Source organism: Heloderma suspectum, chromosome 4 (assembly GCF_057233095.1).
Source record: "Heloderma suspectum isolate Gila_16-S chromosome 4, 16-S_ref, whole genome shotgun sequence".
NCBI classification, from domain to species: domain Eukaryota; kingdom Metazoa; phylum Chordata; class Lepidosauria; order Squamata; family Helodermatidae; genus Heloderma; species Heloderma suspectum.
This window is the reverse complement of record NC_139461.1, coordinates 289,026,497-289,045,222: the sequence shown is the minus strand read 5'-3', so window position 1 is coordinate 289,045,222 and position 18,726 is coordinate 289,026,497. Positions and strand designations below refer to the sequence as shown.

The window sequence follows — 18,726 nt, the reverse complement described above, 5'->3', positions numbered from 1 at the left end:
CGTAATTAATTTATTTACAGCCCAGGGAAAGCCTGGGTGAACAAGTGTGTTTTCAGGAGGTGTTTGAAAGATATCATGCTTTCTGCCTCCCAAACTACTTGAGAGAGGGTTTTCCAGATGGTGGGTGCTGCTACAGAGAAGGCCCTCTGTCAGATTATTTCACGCAAATATTCCCTTGGTTTTGGAATGACTAGCAAGGCCTCCTCTGCTGATCTTAAAGGTCGACTTGGGAAGGCGGTCTGCTAGGTATCCTGGTCCCAAGTAGTTTAGGGCTTTGTATGATAATAACATAATCTTGTATGTGGCTCAGTAGATAAAGAACTAGACTGCCTGCCTATTAACACAGGTGGGCATACCTAGGTGCCCCAGTGGACACCCTAGCTGCTGCATTCTGCACTAGCTGCTGCTTCTGAACCACGCATGGGGGCAGCCCCACACAGAGTGCATTGCAGTAGTCCAGTTGTGAAGTTATCAGTGCATGGCTCACCGTGGTCATGCCTGAAGACTGTGTGGGATTGCCACTTTTTTATGGCAAAGCTCCTGTACATTTAATGATTTCATTGTAGGAAGAAATTCAACAGGAGAAGTTTTCCATGACAGAAAACAGAAGTTTTCTCTTATGCCAGGAAAAGCTGAACTTATTCCATTTCAGCTCTTAATGCAGCTGGAAAAGACACAAAAGCCCTGCTTAAAAAGAGAGAGAGAGAGCACACCCTGGGAATATGTATGTTGTGCACCAAGGAGCAGGAAAAGAGCGACAAATTTGTGACAAATGAGAGATGGCTAAGAGTAAAAGCTGTGAGTCAGGAATTATTCTCACCCATGAACTCACAGGATGGCTTTAGGTAATTCCCCAAGCTTGGCCTCAGTTCTACCACAACTGCAATATGGGTATATATAGAGGAGAGTGTTTGAGCATTAAATGGTTAGAGAATTGAACTGAGACCATGAAAATGTGGGCTCAAATTCCCACTCACCCACATCGCTCACTGGGAGAGGCTGGCCCTACCATTAGACAAAGGGAAGTGGCTCCCTCAGGCAGCCAAATTGGGGTGTCGTGAATGGGCATCAAACTAAGTTGTGTAAGGTCCAATCCTAAGCATGTTCATCTATAGAAAAAAGTCCTACAACTCCCAGCATGCCCCAGCCAGCATAGGATTGCACCCTTAATTTATTTTTGTTGGGGTTTTTTATTGCCAGGGATGGGGAGAGGTGCTTGTAGGGCTTTCTGCCTCCTGTGTCAAAATTACTTGATCTTGTGTGGTACTACCATGCACTTTGGTTGGGGAGTAGGACATTTGCTGCTCTCCTATAAGCAGCAAATGTCTTGGGCTGCCCCTAGTGGGTCAGTCCGTCTATCCTACCTCACAGGATTGTTGTGATGATTAAACAAAGGGAGTGGGGGAGAGAACCATGTATGTCCCCCTAAGCTCTAAGAGGAAGGGAGGGATAGACATGTAATAAAATGAATTACTTACCTTACAGGGATGTTGTGAGGATTATGTATGTGAAAATACCTTGGGCACCCAAGAGGAATGTTATAAACACCCCCTATTTGCTTCTCATAGTGAGGGAGTAACCAGCTGCAGTGCCAGAACAAAACATTTGTGCTTAAAATGCCACCACAAAATGCTGCCTTTTAGGTTCTGTAAGATAACATGTTAACACTTCTGAAATCTAGCAAGTGTATCCATGGATCTCCCAGTGAGCATTTAAAATACAGATATGCATTTAACCCGACAGTAGTCCAGCTTCATGCAGAGGTATGGAGGAACATTTCAAGTCCTTTTAAATATACCATTATGTTAAAACAAAAATAAACACATGCTCACCCTTCTGCCATATAAAATCCCCCCTCCCCTTCAATTCCAGATAACCCAAGAGGCTAAAACCTCATGCGCACTGACATGGAAGTTAAGCCTCACTGAAATCAATGGAACTTGAGTGGCTGAGTGACAAGCCAGATGTGCGAGCAATAAATTTAATAAATAAAATAAATAAAACTTACTTCCGAGTAGACATTGTACAGGATCGCGCTCGGAATCTCCAGCTCTACGGACACTGGGAAGTTTTATGGATACTGGAAGCTGAGAAGTTTTACGACCCTTTCTTATGAGCAAGCTCCACTGAACTCAGCGGACCTTACTTCCGAGTAAGCATGCCTGTCTCTTTACACCCGGTAAGACTTTATTTTTGAGGAAACGTACATAGGATCGCTCTGCAAAGATGCTACCTCATTTGAGGAGGTGGCGAGGAGAGAGAGAGAGAGAGAAGAGGTGTTTCTATTTGATGTAATGCGGATTAAGTTTCTCCAGCTGAGAGATGCGTACAGGACTCTATACAGACACACCCAACCCACAGATAAATAAAAATGAACTCCTTTAAACAGGAGACAACTAAAAGGTAGGATAACAGACGCATTGTTCCCTACTGATTGCCCCAGAAAAACAGGCTGCCTTGTTTACTTTCAAAGATGGATCCAGGGCATTTTCTGCTCTTTCCCCATCCCCTTCCCTTAAGGGAAGCATAATCCAATCAGGCAGTGCGCAACGCTGCGCTAAACTCCCCCCTGAGTCTTGGGCTCCACGCTTCAATCACATGTGAGAGGCCAGCGGGGCCACCCGGAGAAACTACAAAGCCCAGCGTGCCCTTCTGCTCCCTGATCAATGGACCTTATTTGAATAATCTGTGAGCTCTTGGACTCAGGCCAATCAGCTGTCAGGGACCCATGATAAATCGCAATGCATTATTGATAATCATAATTACTCTGACATGCGCATTCCGGTCCCTGGGAGTAATTTCCCAACTCTAGGAATTTGTTGTGAAGAAGAAGAAAATAATTGCTACTATTTTGCCCCCGATGCGTCTGCAGCATGTCGAGGCGCAAGCAGGCGAAGCCTCAGCACATCCATTCGGACGAGCGGCCGCCCCCGGATGTAGCGAATGGTAAGGCACGGCCGGGGAAGCTCGGGTCAATTCCCAACTTTAATTGATGGGCAAAAGAAATCAAGCAGGGAATCGGATTTGGCGGGGGGGGGGGGTGCTTGCTTTTGTGTGCGAGCGTGTGGTCGCCCTCCCACGCACCCACCCTCCCCTTTTGCGCATCGGGGTCCTTGTTCGCGATCCTGAGCCAAACTAATCCTTTCGGTATCTGGACCACTTCAATTTCGCCTTTATTTCTCACGATTGCGGGAGCGGACCGGATCATGTGTGTCTTTATTGGTTCTTTTTTCCTCCTCGATAGGCAAGGTTCTTCTTCTTCCTTGCTTTTCTCTCTCTTCTTCTTTCCATCCTTTGCCAGTCCACATTAGATCTGCCTTCTGCTCCCTTTCACTTCAGCAGGGAGAAACGGATTCCCAATAGATATTAATTATTTTTTTAAAAAATATCCTGGGGTGTAATTCTTGCCTCTCTCTCCCCGGTCTGGGAAAAGTTCCTTATATGCTCGTCCCGGGATCTCTTTAGCATCCTTAAAAAAACAAAGCAAAACCCCAAACCCCTGTGTGGGACAATCGTATCCTTATATTCCGGTAGACGCTGCTAGAAGGTAACTCCCTAAACTTCTCTCCCCCCCCCACCCCTAGGGAAATATTTCTTGGTGGGAGGGGGCAGGCGAGAGGGATACTGCGAAACACCTTTTGTAATGCAAGGGTGTGTGTGCGGGGGGGGGAAAATATTCTTCCCCCCCTTCAATCTCTTTCCTTATTTGGATGGGGGTGCTTCCTGGCCCCTCTCTGGTTCACCAAAAACTTGGAACTATCTTTGTGGGGAGAGAACGAGAGATCGCAATCACTTCGGACCTTTTGTAGCCTGACCTCCAGCCATCTTTGATTTCCGACTTCCTAAAATAACTCCGGTGAGCTAATATGGTGTGTTGCAGGATGGGGGCGGGTGGGGAGAGGCGATCTTAAAAAAAAAAAAAATCTTCCCAAAGTTGCTGATCATTACGACTGCTTTTTGCGTTCTCCTCCTACCGCTGATGTTCTATGCCTTTTTTTAACCTATAAAGATATGAAGAAATGGATAGCTTTACGTCTACAGATTGTATTTATTGAGCGGGGGGGGGGGGTGTTCAAAGAAGAGCAATTGATGTGGCAGAACTCGCTAGAATGTAAACGGAGAGTTTGAAATTCCTGGATGGTGCGACCGCTCTGTTGCTTTGGAACCTTTGGGCCAAGATGGACTTTATATATTCTGGGAAGTTGGATTTCAGATTTCTTTCGAAAAAACAAAACAAAACACGGAGGGGAGAAGTGCAGTAAAATATGATGCGCCGGGTAGGTGGGGGACTTTTTGAGTCCTGGATATTTATCAGTACAATCCTGAACTTTACAATTCCAGGAAGGGGGGAGGGGCAATTTGTCCTTTTAAAAACCAACTTTAGATATTAGGGTTTCCTAATTAAGTTATATCTAATGCCTTTCCCCAATCTATATGCCCCCCGCAGAGATCTATGAAAAATGCCCCCCCCCCCGATAAATGAAAACTTTGGGATGAAATCTTGGACTGGATTCTCTCTCTCCCTCTGTCTCCCCCCCCCCCATTTATTTTTTGTTTTTGTAAAGGTGGGGTGAACTCTTAATCAAAAGTGATCCCACGATAAACTCTCCCCCACGCCACCACAATTGCTGGAAATGGTCGATAACAATGTATATTTGGGAGGGAGGCGATTCTCTTTTCGAACCGCAGGAGGTTTGGGGCTTTTCTCTTGTCTCTTTCTTTTGAGTCCAAATGTGCAATTGTTGAGTCCGGTTAATGGTGATTTAAGAAAACGGCGAGCTGGCCAGAAGGCAATAAATCCCATGTTTAATGCATGACTGTTTTTCCTTTGTGCATATGGTTAGGATGGAGCGGGGGGGGGGGTTGGAAGTGATGTGTCCACATGTAAATCTCTGCTCGCAGCTGGAAAGCCAGCTCCGGGGTCTGCCTTGAAACAAAAGGGTTAATAACTCCCTTGGAGTTGCGTGCTGGGGGGGGGGGGGAGAGAAGAGGGTAATCGGAAAATTGCTCAGATGTTCCTGCATGTATTCACTCCTCGCTGTAGGCACCGACCTGGTTTTCAAAAGTCACTTTTTTAAATCAATTTTTCACTCCTAAAAAAAAAAAAAGCACTAATTTGCAGTAAGTAAAGTCTTCAACCTTATTGGATTTTGATTCAGTGCCGCGGAGCTCTTTAACTAGTAAAGAAAAAGTCGCGTGGTGGTGCGGGGAGAGAAACCTAGTATTTCAATAACTTCTTGAATGTGTGTTATCAATCTAGTGGGGAAAAAAACCCTCACGCTCTTTAAATCGCGCTCAATTGTTTGAAGGTAACTTCTCGAGTGTGTGATGGGACAGTTCGGTTGCTCTCTTGCGCCATCTAGGGGACTCTGCCTGCGTTGACTTTGTCGGTAGAGAAAATGCGTTTTTGGCCATGGATTCTTCTTGTATGTTTAGGTCTTACTCTTCCTGTTTGTGGAGCTGGGTTAAAGCCTAAGCGCTCAGAATGCCTGCTGATGCCTCTCTGAGCAAATCTCTGGAATAGAGAATGAGCCTACGATGCTGTTGTGGTGTTAGGCAGGTCTCAGTCTTTTTGGTGCCTGGTTAGAAATACCTATCCAAATGTTTCTAATAGATAGATGGATACTTCATGGAGGGGGCTGGCCCAGATGACCTCCAAGAACCCTTCCACCTCAGTGAGTTGGATCCAGATTTAGTCATACCTGAGAGTAGAACCACTGGAATCATGTCTAGCTTGTTCCATTGATTCCAATAGGTCTCCTCTTAAGCATGAATGAATCTGGATCCAGCCCTATGAACCCACTCTGCCTTTTCCGGCTCCAGAAGGGAAAAGCTCAAGGTGTGATGGCAGTGTGCTGCTTGAAGATTTGTTATATTTTAAAATCTGCTGCAGCAAAACCCAACAAATAATCTGGTGGTACTTCAAAGTTTGCAAGCTGTTTGTTTTGCAAGCTTTATGGAGGCAAGAAATATCTTCCTTCCATGGATGACCTCATGAAATAGCATCTTGCCTTTAAGGCACCAGAACTTCTTTTATTATTATTTGTTGCATTATCCTACCCTCCTCTATTTAGCCCCAGAACAACCCTGTGAGGTAGGCCAGGATAGGAGTGACTTGCCCAAAGACCAACCAGCGAACTTCATAGGCGAGTGGGGATTTGGATTGGTGCATTCCGCATCTAAACCCTGAGGGAAGGGCCATGGCATCTCCAAGAAAGGCTAGGAAAAATTCCTGCCTGAAGCCCTGGAGAGCAGCTTCCACTCTGTGTTGACAATACTGGGCTAGGTGGACCAAATGATCTGACTCAGTATAAAGCAACTTCCTATGTTCCTAAACCCAACATGCTCAATAACCATTAATACCACAGTATGTAGGGGATTTCCTAAAGTATGGGGTAATAAGTGTGCTAAAAATATGTAGATCCCCTCGCATTTACTTTTGTACCGTGGAGTAGAATGTAATTGGCACAGAATGGACGTTCATTTAAAAAGAAACAAAAACTGTTCCATGATGATAATACAAATTGTGTAGGTGTCAGCAACGGTTTCGTCAATCAGATTGTGCATAGGTTGAGCATCAGAATCTTGGAAAGAAACCCAGATATGCCCATATTATCTACTTTCAGATTGGCAGGTTGTGAAATTTAATTGGATAATTCCCTGAGAATTTCTTGGGGAGTAGCTGCATATGTGTAGCAAGGAGGCATAATTAAACCAAGCACTTTATCTTTTAGCTTCAGGGATTGAAACCCCAGACAAAAATTTGCAAAGCAAGGCATTGGGGGGGGGGGTGTTACTGCTAACCTGGTGATCAATTAACTGGTCAAAAATAGCAGGTGTGTCACTTGAGACCAACAATTACATACTGAAAATTAGCATTTCCCCCTATTCAAAGGATTTAACAGACCATTGTATTTGATAATAGCCATTAGGCCAAATAATTTTTCTTAAAATGCAGTGTAGAACTTTTTTCCAACTGGAGACTCCAAATTTTTTTTTAAATGATCTACTGTGATGGGAGTCTCACTATGACATCAGCAACATCCAGTGCTTACATTAAATGAATATCAAGCAATTTTGCAAAAAACCAAGGTGGAAGTCATCTTTAAAGAAGATGTTTTCTGCAGTTTAGCTTGGGCTTAAACCCACTTGCAGAAATGGAAAGGGTTAAGCAGAATAAAATTGTCCTCGTAAAAGAGTTCTTTTTAGAAGCTCCCATTTGGTGATAGTGTTAATGTTTACCAGAATATCTTAGCTTATTTTCAAGACTAGAACATTTTCATCTGATCAAGTGTTTTAAAAGTCCAACCACGATCCCCTTCTGTCTTGCGGTGTGGAGATGAACCATTTTAAACAGAGCAATAAGAGAATGGCTGGGTGAGAGCGGTGCTGGAGAAGTAGTTAGGGTGGAGTGCCATGCATGATGTTTCTGCCCCCCCCCCCTTTTAAATGCAAGTGAAACACTATATTGGTTGTAGTGACTGGGCCTTTTCTGCGAAACCCAGCAGCTTGTGACGTTTTTGACAGAGCTGCTGCTCTAACCTTTGCCTCCTCCTGCCTGCTGTGGGTGGTAAGTTGATGTCAAGCTTACAATTAGGACTCTCATGCAATTGACCTTGGCAGCGGGGTTTTCTGCTGTTTAGCTTGGTCTTAAACACTGTACTAGTGTTAAGTGAGATCTGGAGCTGCCTTGTTTATAGTCGAGGGGGCTTGCTGGTGGAAGCAATTGAGTGCGGAAGAAGAAATGGTCCTTCGACAAGGTAGAAGCAAAGGGGTTTCTCTTTTTTTTTCCCCTCCCTCTTCTAGGCTGTGAGCTAATGTGGGGGGTCTCTACGCCCCATTATTACTTGAGTATGTGTGTATGTGTGTGTGGGGTGATTGGTAGTGGGCTGTTCACTGGCTGTTTATTTCTAGCTCTGTCCTTTGATCTTTAAATTCCAACTTGGTTTAGGTCATCAATTAAAGTCTTAAACCATAAGGATCTTGCAGTATTTTGCAAAACTTATGGATCTTGCAATATTTTGCATAGGCAGATGTAGTGCTATTTAACACATCTGGCAGGAATGCAGTATTGGCCAATAATACTGGGAGAAATAAAGTAGTTGCTAGCTTGTGCATAGATAACACATCAGTTGTGACTCTGTTTTTGTGAAATGCCATGTAGTCATTTTTGTTTTATCTTGTTTTCCTTTTTTTTTTTTTTAAAGGCAGTTCACTGGGATAATGAAAATATGTGGATTTATTTAATGTGATCCAACCAAATTAACCTTGCTCTGCAGAAATGGTGATATTTATACACCTTATATAATAAGTGCCTTCCTATCCTTGGCCTCCTTTTTAAGCTCAATGTTAATAGCGTTGGAACAGTTGTTCACTAAAGATTTTGATTTTAAGCCACAGCAGGTAGCTAAGGCCATTTCTCAGAGGTTTGTCAGCCTGATTTACTAGCCTTATTGGGGGATTTTTAAGCCCTTCTAAACTTACCTCAAACAGTTAACATGAAATCCAGTACCCCATTCTAAGGCTGCATATCCAAGTACATTTTATAGGGGGTAAGTACTTCCTGAACTCTGTGGTCCTTTTTTCTTTTTACAAGTAAAAAGTATGTTTAGGGTTGCACTGCACAACTCTGAATAAACTTGTTAGCATTTTGTATTTGCTCTAATTTGATGTAAGACTTTTAAATACAGGATGGTTTTTATCATCTGTTTGACATGTGGTATGAGGCTCACAAACTTCTGTGACAGTTTGATTTGTGTTTTAACTAATTGCTGAAAGCAAAATCAAGAGCCTCATACATTATTGTTATTATTAATATTACCATTGAACACAAAGGTTCTCACTGGCCCACATGTGTAACTAATTGGTATTGATCACAACTGTTGAAATATCTAATGCTGTTATCTTCATACGTGATTGCAATACTGGAAATGTTTAACCAAAATACCAACAACTCCAAACCCTGTCTTGTTAATGGCTCACAAGCTGAAATATCTAACTAAAAGAATTGATTGAAAACAGTTGCCAGTGGTACTGACGAGTAGTTAATTTGGATCTTTTGTAGGCTGCTTGAAAAGCTCGTTTTGCCTGAAATGCAGAGTTTCAGCATGGCATGATCTAAGTACACTGCTGCAAACTGGACAGGACCTCAGGGCTGAACCCAAGGGCCTCAAAGTCCAAAGGATTCCCCCCTCCCCCCAAAAATAACCACCCAGAGAGCAACAGGTGATGGGACAGTAGCAAGTAAGCCCAATGTCACCACCTGGGCTACCATAGGCATGCCATGGGCTACTGGGGTTGATGCTGCTTGCTGTAGCCTCCTTTGTTCTTAAAAATAAAAACCATTTTATAGTCAGACAGTATCTGACCAGGCATGTACATGATTACAGAGGCTCCTCTTATTATTTTGATTTCTAAAATATAATCTCCTTTCCTAGAACAAAAAATTCGTGCTTATTCCCAGGTAAGTGTGTTTAGCATCAGGGCACATCAGAAGTTAACTCCATTTTATTCCTGTAGTCCTGACGGTGCGAAGATTTGAGTTTAAAATGCAAAACTGCACATGCTCAGAGGATTTCTTCTTTTTTTGTAAAAAATTTGGATTGGCAACCTTTTTTTTTTTCCTTTTGCTCTAACATAATAATATCGAAACAGTTGTAAAGCCGGGGGGGGGGGGGGAAGGTTCATTGTGTGCTTCACAACTGAAGTAATGACACATCCACTTCCCCCGCCCTGAAATTACCTAACTGCACTGCTGTTTATATGGCCAATATAGTATTAACCTTAAGAGCAATAGAGACCATCAAAATCATAATTATGATTATTATTACGTTAGCAATATTGCCCTAACAAGTATGTTTTGACGAGTGGGGCGGGGGGATGGAAAGAATAAAAGCGTAAGTGTATGCATGTGTGTGGGAGAAGGGACAGTGGATGCTAGCCAGCCAAAATTAACCATTTGATTCAAATCGTTAATTTTGTCTGACTGGTTCCCATTGGCCCTTCTATATTTGATTTAAAGATGTTACTTCAAAGGGCTGAAATATTGCCCGCTGAAATTAAATGAGACCTAAATGTGCTTAATTTTGGCTGGATCATGCCCCGTTTGGGAATCTCTACCTATGACTTGGTGGCCAACTTTTAGGAGCAAGTTTTTAAATCTAATCCTTGTAATGGGGTAGGGTGGTGGAAGTAAATCTCTGAAGCAGGAGAACTGTTTGGAACAAATTGGATCATTCCGGTATGTGTAGGCACTTGAGTAAATTAAACCTGATTATCAAAGTGCCACTGGGGAAAACTTCATAGGCTTGGGCTAAATATGAGGTCCGGTTTTATTGCATCAGACCTAGTTATAGCATGATCTCATCTACACCTTATGAGTATCTTTCCATTCATTGTGCTGTGTTAGACTATAAATCTCCCTGCTGACTTTACTGCATTCTAGTTATTCAGTAAGTTTACAAGATGTTGAAAGATAAAATTCCTGTAATCTGGGGGAGGGGGAATAGAACCACATCTTCAAGCATCAAGTGGGGTTTAAAATGTCTTAGACTGAGGCCTAGATTTAAATGTTTGCTGTGCTATAAACTCCCAAAGTGAGGGTTGGGCATGCTATTCTGTCCCAGTTTGTCAGCTGTACACTGAGGTTTAATTACTGAACATGGCAGTAAAACTCCATATTTATATGCTTGTAAAACATCTTCCACTGCCATTGTGCAGCAAGGGTGCAGGCCTTCAGACTCAGGGGCCAAATCTGGCACGCCTGGGGTCCCAATCCAGCCCTCTGGGGTTCTCCAGAAGACCACACCCCCTTTACTTGGCCCTGCCCCCTCTCTTTCAACCACCAATTGCTTGGTGGTTTCCTGGCTTTTGTGCAGATTTTCCCACACTCTGAAAGGTTGAAATGCCGCTCCTAAGGCTTAGCCACTGGCAAGAAGAGCTTTACGCTAAAATATGCTGGTATTTTGGCCCACCACCTTTGCCTTTGGCCCTGCCCACCCATAGACCCCCCCCCCAGCTTATCCGAAATGGAATTCAGCCCTTAGGCTGAAAGAGGTTCAACACCCCTGTTTGAAAAAACAACTAGGGGTTGGTATAAAGGGGGCAGGCCTGACATGTGTACCTGGCATCCTAGGGCAGCTGCTGAGGCCCCACCAGCACAGATGCCTGTCCCAAGCCACACAGCTGGGTCTGCAAGCAGCCATTTTAATTTCCCACAAAACCCTTGAGTGGTGCTATGTGGCATCAGGCACCTGAGGGCATTGTGGCAAATTGCAACCGTGGCTCCTAGCTGCCCTTGGTGTGCTGCCCGTGGCAGGTAAGCCTGAAGGACTCCCTGACCTAGGAGGGGGGGCCACCGGAGGGGACTTTGCTCAGGGCCCCCTCAGACCTGGAGCCAGCTCTGAAAGGGAGAAGGGCCCAGATTTACTTAGTTACCGGTAGCCAGAGCTTCAAGCTACAATATGCTGCTATTTTGGTATGTGGTATCATAGTCATGCCCCTTTTGCCTTCTGCCCAGACCGCTTTTTGTCTTGGGCCCACCCACCACTGGAATGCTGCCCCTGTAGAGCTTTTCTGAAATAGAATTTGCCCCTCGAGCTGAAAGAGGTTCCACACTTGTGTTCTACAGTGTAAGAATAATGGTATGTGAGCACTTGGTGGCAAACGCTCCTGACTACATTGATCACCATTTCAAAAATAGATGTAATATTTAGTGGTTGCATTTTGGGTGTCCAGAGCTGTGGTAGTCCACTGTATTCTATGGATCTGTGAAGCTAGCTGTTCCAAAATACGGAGATCCCAGATCATCCTGAGCAGAAATAAGCCTTTCTCAAACTAAGACAGCATTTTTGAGCAGAGTTGCAAAGACCCAAGAGTGTAACGGTGCAATTCTAAGCACTTTTAGACAGCAAAAAGTCCTTCAGTTCCCAACATTCCCTAGCCAGCCATGATGGCCCGGGAATGCTGGGAGTTGTAGCACATTTTTCGGTCTAAATGTGCATAGAGTTTATTATTACATTTCTATCCTACCTTGTTTCCTCTTGTGAGGAACTCAAGGCAGCTCACATAGTCTTCCTCTCCATTTTATCGTCACAGCTCCCCTTAAAATTGTTGTGAACTCTGTTGGCAAGTTCAGCACTGTGCATCAAAGAGAGGTGTTGGGGCTTAAAACGTCCCTGGAAGTCACCTGTTCTGACCTGGAAATCTTCTAATCCTAAACAGAAGAGAAGGTTGTCCGGGATTACAAATAAGGCAACCAATTCAGATGGCCTCAAAAGGGGATTGGGCAAATTAATGGAGGAGAAGGATATCGATGGTTACTAGTGGTGATGGTTATATGCTACCTCCAGCATCACAGGTTGCATGCTTCTGAATGCCAGTTTCTGGGTAACAAGTCAGTGGGAGAGTGCTATTGTCCATGTATCCTGTTTGTGGACTTCCTAAAGGCATCTGGTTGGCCACTGTGGGAAACAGGATGCTGGACTAGATAGGCCTTTGGTCTGAAGAGCACAGCTCTTCTTATGTCCTTAAAGGCACTCTTGACACTCTACAAGCGTTCTGATCACTTACATTTCAGGGCTGTACCTGTGAACTGAAAAATACTGGTGTTGGGGTTGCAGTTATTTGGGGAGGGGGACATGTTGTCCCCTGCCTTTAGGCCTTCTCCTGAATAGAAAACCATTGAGTTCAGCAACTGAAATTTAAAACCAGGCCTGTGCAACCAAGACAAACACAGCCCATCTGCCCTGTCTTTGCAACCTGCTTATCGATGCCAATCCCCCATTTTTTACAGCCCTAGGAAGGGAGCGAAAACAAGGTCTTTCAAGCCTCCAGTGGGCCAGAAGATATGAGAGTGGGTGTTGTGTGGTTTGGTGAGCCACACTTGTACTGGCCTTTAAAAAAAAGTGAACCCCCCAAAACTTTCCTATTGCCTGGGTATGTTCTTTTCTCACTGAATAATGGTTGACATGTGGTCCTTATTCCAAAGCATATCCTAATATTGTACTGAATGATGCTGTTAGCCCTTGTCACTCTGCCCAGGAGTTTTACCTGCTCTTCCCTGTTAGTTTAAAGATACCCTGCTTGTTCCCTATGCTCTCAAAGGCTCTTCACCCTTGTAAGCAGCAGAACCATGTGGGCTACATAGAATCATAGGAATGGAAGGGGCTTACAAGACCATTGAGTCCAACCCCCTGCTCGGTGCAGGAAGCCTGATTCCCAGGCAGTCTCCCATCCAAGTACTAACTAGGCTGACCCTGCTTAACTTCCGAGATCAGATGAGATAGGGCGCATCCAGCCCTTTGCACAGTCTCCTGTTCCTCCTAGTGATGTTTCAAAATGTAGAACCAAAGCAAGGTACTGCTCTAGGCCGTAGGGAGCTTTCCTAGACGAGGCTCTGGTTTATGGATACTTTAGAAGATGTCTTAATGTGATATTTTGCAGGAACACAAACCAAAACCGCCACCATCCACCAGTGTAGTTGTTCCACTATGCTATAGTACCACCTAGAATGGCCTCCAAGTAATGGCACAGAAAATCGAAATGCAATGCAATTCCTTCTCTGTAGGAATAAGCTTGCACCACCACCCCTCACTGCCCCTTTTTACAGGTAAAATCATTAATAGGTATTTTAAAGGGGAACCATTTAGATGGCCAAGGCAGGTATTGCTCTGTGGAGGAATGTTTGCGCTGAGGGAGTTTAAGGGGGTGGGGGTAGGGGAGTGGATAATGTCAATATTTGGTGCATCCCACCAGGCTCCACCCACCAATGTAAAGGTTATGTAGTGGAACTTATCAAAAGACAGGAAAGGAAAAATTGGGTGTGTAGAGATCTGATCTTAATCCTGCAAGGAACCCAGAAGCAGAAGTAGCAAGTTAAAAATCCTTGTCTAGAAAAACTCAGGGTCTCTTACTGCTAAGACTAGTCTTTTTGTGTCATCATGTTCCTGCTGCCCAGAACTCCCCAGACATTTATTTAGTACATTTCTAATGCGCTCAATAACTAATGTTCTCTAGACATCTATCTAGAACTGGCCTGTTTATAGCTGTGAATCTGTTCTTATGACAGCTGCATTGTTCTTTCATTGAGTTTAGGTTTCCTCTGCAGTGTGTGAGTCATCTGGAGTTAATTTGCTCTGTACTGCCACATGCGGTCTACCTGCCCTCTGCATGTGGCATTACTATTCTGGGTCACCTAGATCCTTGTTCCTCGACACTGTAGGCGACATCAGCTCTTCTGAGCCTCTATTGCTTATCTTCTCATCAGTGTTCTAAGAAGCCACATGCCTGGTTGTCTTTAGAAAGGAAGAATTTATTTAGTAAGAATTGCGTCTAGCCAACCAGACAGGCTAGCTTTGTGTGTGTGTGTGTGTGTGTGTGTGTGTGTGTGTGTGTGTACCAGCTGAAAGAGGAGCTTGTTCATTCAGGCTCTTGATGGAAATGGCCAACACGTGGCTGTATGGACAAGAGGAAGGCTAATACAACGTTCAGAAAGCTGGGAAAAGTGCCAGCTCCAGATTTTGGAGGGCCCTTGGACAAGATACCCTCCATGGGACCCCTCCCTCTGTGAGTCTACCTTCACACCACTACTGTCACTACCTGCTGTTGTTCTTAGCCCTCTTTCTCATCATTCCTACCACAGCACAGGGCTGGATGTGCCTGATCTTGTCTGATCTCGGAAGCTAAGCAGGGGCAGCCCTGGTTAGTACTTGGATGGGAGACAGCCAGGGAATCATGCTTCCTGCACTGAGCAGGGGGTTGGACTCAGTGGTCTTGTAGGCCCCTTCCAACCTTATGATTCTATGCTTGCTTGATGGGCAGAGAGCCACTGAGTAAGTAGGCAGTGGCATTTGTTGTGCCTCCTTCTCGACACTACCATTGTTTGGGCCAGAGCAAGAGGCAGGTGAACAAGCAGGGCGCAATGGGGAGGAGGAGGAGGAGCAACTCCAGGGGGTTCGTGTCAGTGGGCCCCTGCTTAGATCTGGGTCTTTGGCAGGTGCCCGACCATGCCTACCCTCAAAGCCAGCCCTGGCTGGTAATACTATTGGGGTTACTTGCACTGCTTGCTGCACACAGCGTTCTCCCCACACCCTCCTGCTTGGTGGCTACTGATGTAACAGTTCCAACTGCTGTGTTTCCTAATGGTGATTACATCTTCACAGGAAGGAATAGGTGGACTCGGTTCGCATGACACGCTGGGCTCACGGTGGGTTATTTAACCCCTGATGAGCTGCAGCACATGCTGGGCGCATGCAGCTGCCATTATGAATATGTAACCCCCAATGGGGTTGTAGCATGTTGTCTGAAGCTGGCCACCATCGGTTATACCAGGGTTAAACAACCTAGCATAACCCTACAACAAACCAAGGATTATGTGAGGGTTGCTTAACCCTTGAATAACCCATGGTGCTAACCGGCATTTCACGCTAACCAGTTCAGAGTGTCATAAAATGATGTGGCAATAGATTGGCCCACCCCAAAGCATAATGAACACCAACCTGGCTTGGCCTATGGAAATCATGCAGATTGATGGCCTTGCCTCATAGGTATCCTTTTGGATTCTGTGATCCTTCAAGCTAAATTTGTGGTGGGGGCAGATGTACAAGCCATAAGGCTCCACATGGAAGCTGATGGTATCCATGCGATGGGGTGCTCCTTCTCCTTAGATCTTTGACATAGTGTTGGATCATCAGCCACTGTCAGAAATGTGCTAGTTGCATTGGCCTCCATGTGGACGCTGTGGCATCATGTAGATGAGTCCTGAATGAGGGACCCTTTGGGCTGTGTTTCCACCTTTGCGGGCTAAGGTTGATGAGCCGCTGAGTGCATGAAGGACCAATAGAACATTTGCTTCATTAGTCATCCACTTAATTTTAAAAGGAAAGGGTCTCTTACACAAGGGTGGATGGGTGGAAGAAGAACTCTTGTAATTTGGGTTTTACCTGATATTTAGCTGTACTGAAAGACAAACTAGACTGCAATCCCGAGCATACACCCTTGGAAATGAGAGCACTGAAATCGGTGGGAGTATGCATGAAACCAAAAGTGCACGTTACTTTACAACGTAGTTAGCAGCTATGTCTTTGTTGGCTCTAGGGTAAGCACAGTCTCCCCACCGCCCCGCCATGCAGATTAGGACCTTAGTATGAAGGTAGGTGGGTTTTAACCCTCCCCCTGCTGCAGTCCCAATCCGGGTGGGGGAGGTGCATGCAATTTATATTGCCAACTAGTGTTCCATTTGCTTTAACAGAGCACTATTTGGTGATACGTGTTGCGGGGCCCCTAATCTAGATTGGGACTGCAGTTGAGGGGAGGGGGGGAAGGGTTAATGCCCCCTACACCAGGGTCCTGATTAGGATCCCTGTTCTTACTCTAGAGTAAAAAAAAAGAGAGACATAACTGCTAGCTATGTTGTTAAAATAACAGGTGCTTTGTCCCTGAGCAAACGTATTTAGCAGTTAGGTAGTAGAGGTCCTAGGTATTTTCTGGAAGCTTTCAAATAGGGACCGGGGTAACCACTTGCACCATGGTAGTCACCCGTGCAGTCACTAGCTCAGATCTGGCCTTGCTTAATACCAAGCTAAGCTGCGTACATTTTTTCTCATCGCCCTGCCTGCAGAAACCCCTTCTCGTTTTCTTAGTTAGCATTAATTCTATGACTTACTGGGATATCTAAACCAAAGTAACCATAGTTAGCTTTCAGACTGGAGACTGAAACCACAGAGGGACCAAGGCGGCACACATGAACCTCCTCTTCCTCCTCCTCTCCTTTTTATTTTCACAACAACAGTGTGAGGTAGGTAAGGCTGAGAGTCGGTGACTGGCCCAAAGTCAACCAGTGAGCTTCATGGCTGAGTGGGGACAAGAACCTAGGTCGCCCAAGTCCCAATCCAACACTCGAACTACTACACCACTCTGGCTGTCTCTTATGTGACTCCACTGACTCTCTAGCAAGCATACAATACCAAAATAATTGTGCATACCTTTGAGAGCTCTGGTGGGCAGCAAAGTGATTACTAAATCGAATACATATAAGTAAATGACACAGGTGGCCCTTAAAATACACTCCAGGAAGTAGCCTGGAAGGGGAGTGGGGGGAGACAATATACTGAATCCAGAGGGAAGGAAGTTCATGGATACTGTGGACTGTGGAATTGTCAACGTCGATATGACAGGCAAAATTCTTTTTCTCCCACAGAAGTCTGTTAGTTGGCCGTTCACTTCTATAAGAGAAAGTAAAGGGTGGCATTCGAGGGCAAAACCTACCCTGGACATGGTACTCCAGTACTCTGATAATAAGGGGGGTCTTAGGGAGGGGGGGTTTGTTTTATAACCTCCCCCCCCAGCCTGATATCCCTGAATTTATCTGCTCTACAACAGAGGTGGACAGAAAGTAAGTTTCCAGATGTTTGGGACTTCCAACTCCCAGCATTTCTGACCATTGGTCATGCTAGCAGGCGTGTCTGGGAGTTGAAGTCCAAAACATGTGCTGATCTACTTCTGCCCACCCCTGCTCTACAGAACCGAAGAGCACACTATGAATTGTATCCAATGTTAGTCCACAGTAGACCCACTGAAATGAATGGGACTTGTTAGACTAACATTGGATGCAACCCTGTGTGTGTGACTTTATATACACTAGCTACAGGTGTGTGAAATTTCTCAGTTGGGATAAGGAAAATGGCCTTCCCAGTATTCTCCGGGTTCCTTGTGTGCTCTTTTCCCATGCTAGACCCAAATCGACCTTCTGATTGGATCAGCACCATGCTCTCTTCTATTTTAAATAGCGCCTTCTTGTTCAGCAGCTTGCTTCCCTGACAAATGCTCTTTATTATGTAGTTGCTTCTATTTAGTCCTGGTGATTTCCAAGAGTTCACATCTGTCACTTTGTGCTAGAAGAGACGGCTACCTCCCAGCTGAAGTAGGAAACGCTAAAAAGCTACCTGTTGATTATTGCTAGACACCCCCACCCCCAGGCAGATTTACATTAACGAGTGATAGTGAATTCTCCACATCTGCGATGTGAGGATAGTAATACTCATTGATCTTGTATCATCTCAGCAAATCTTTACAACAAATTTGAAGCTTGGTGTGTGTGTGTGTGTGTGTGTGTGCGCGCGCGCGCGTGCGTGTGTGGCAATAAAGATGCTTTTTTTTATAGAGCTGTGCGCAAATGGCCTCTTGAAATTCTCCACTCTATTTTTGGGTACAGACAATTTCACCGAATGTTTCAAGGGTGAGGAGAAATTCTCAAGAGTTTCTCATAGGTAGGCCTCACCATTGGCAGGGATTGTAGCACACCTTTCTTTTTTCTTAAGGGTTTTTGGTTTTTTTGTGCTACAACCGCAAGTGGCAACAGCATCAACCTCATTGACAGCCAATCCATTTTGCACCACCCACAATGCGGGTGTGAGAAGGGCAGTGTTGTGTCCAGCCCCAGGAAAGAGGTGGAGCTAGTGCTATGCCAAAATTTGTCTTCCAATTACCTGAAAGTTTTCTTCCCCCATGAAAGAGGCTTCCATTTTTCTTCCTCATTCTTAGGGCATTTAATAATTTAATCTGACTTTATTTTGGTGGTGGCTTTGTGCTTACTTAGTCACTGCAAAGTGGGCAAGGGTGATGGGTGTGTTTTATCTTTTTTATTCTATATCTCTCCATTGCTCTTCAGCCTCCTAGGCTGGCTGTGCTTCCTGATTTGAAAAAAAGCCCTATGGGAGGAATTACCTC

The 18,726-nt window shown here is 44.8% G+C and overlaps 1 protein-coding gene across 1 annotated transcript in view; it reads left to right on the top strand.

Moving 5' to 3' along the window:
- The first annotated feature begins 2,873 nt into the window (after positions 1 to 2,873).
- Positions 2,874 to 18,726, top strand: part of SALL4 (spalt like transcription factor 4) — a 30,720-nt gene continuing 14,867 nt past the window's right edge. Inside the window, exon 1 of the mRNA XM_084854166.1 lies at positions 2,874 to 2,946. Within this exon, the coding sequence (XP_084710292.1) occupies positions 2,874 to 2,946 (73 nt within the window). The remainder of the gene's footprint in view (positions 2,947 to 18,726) is intronic.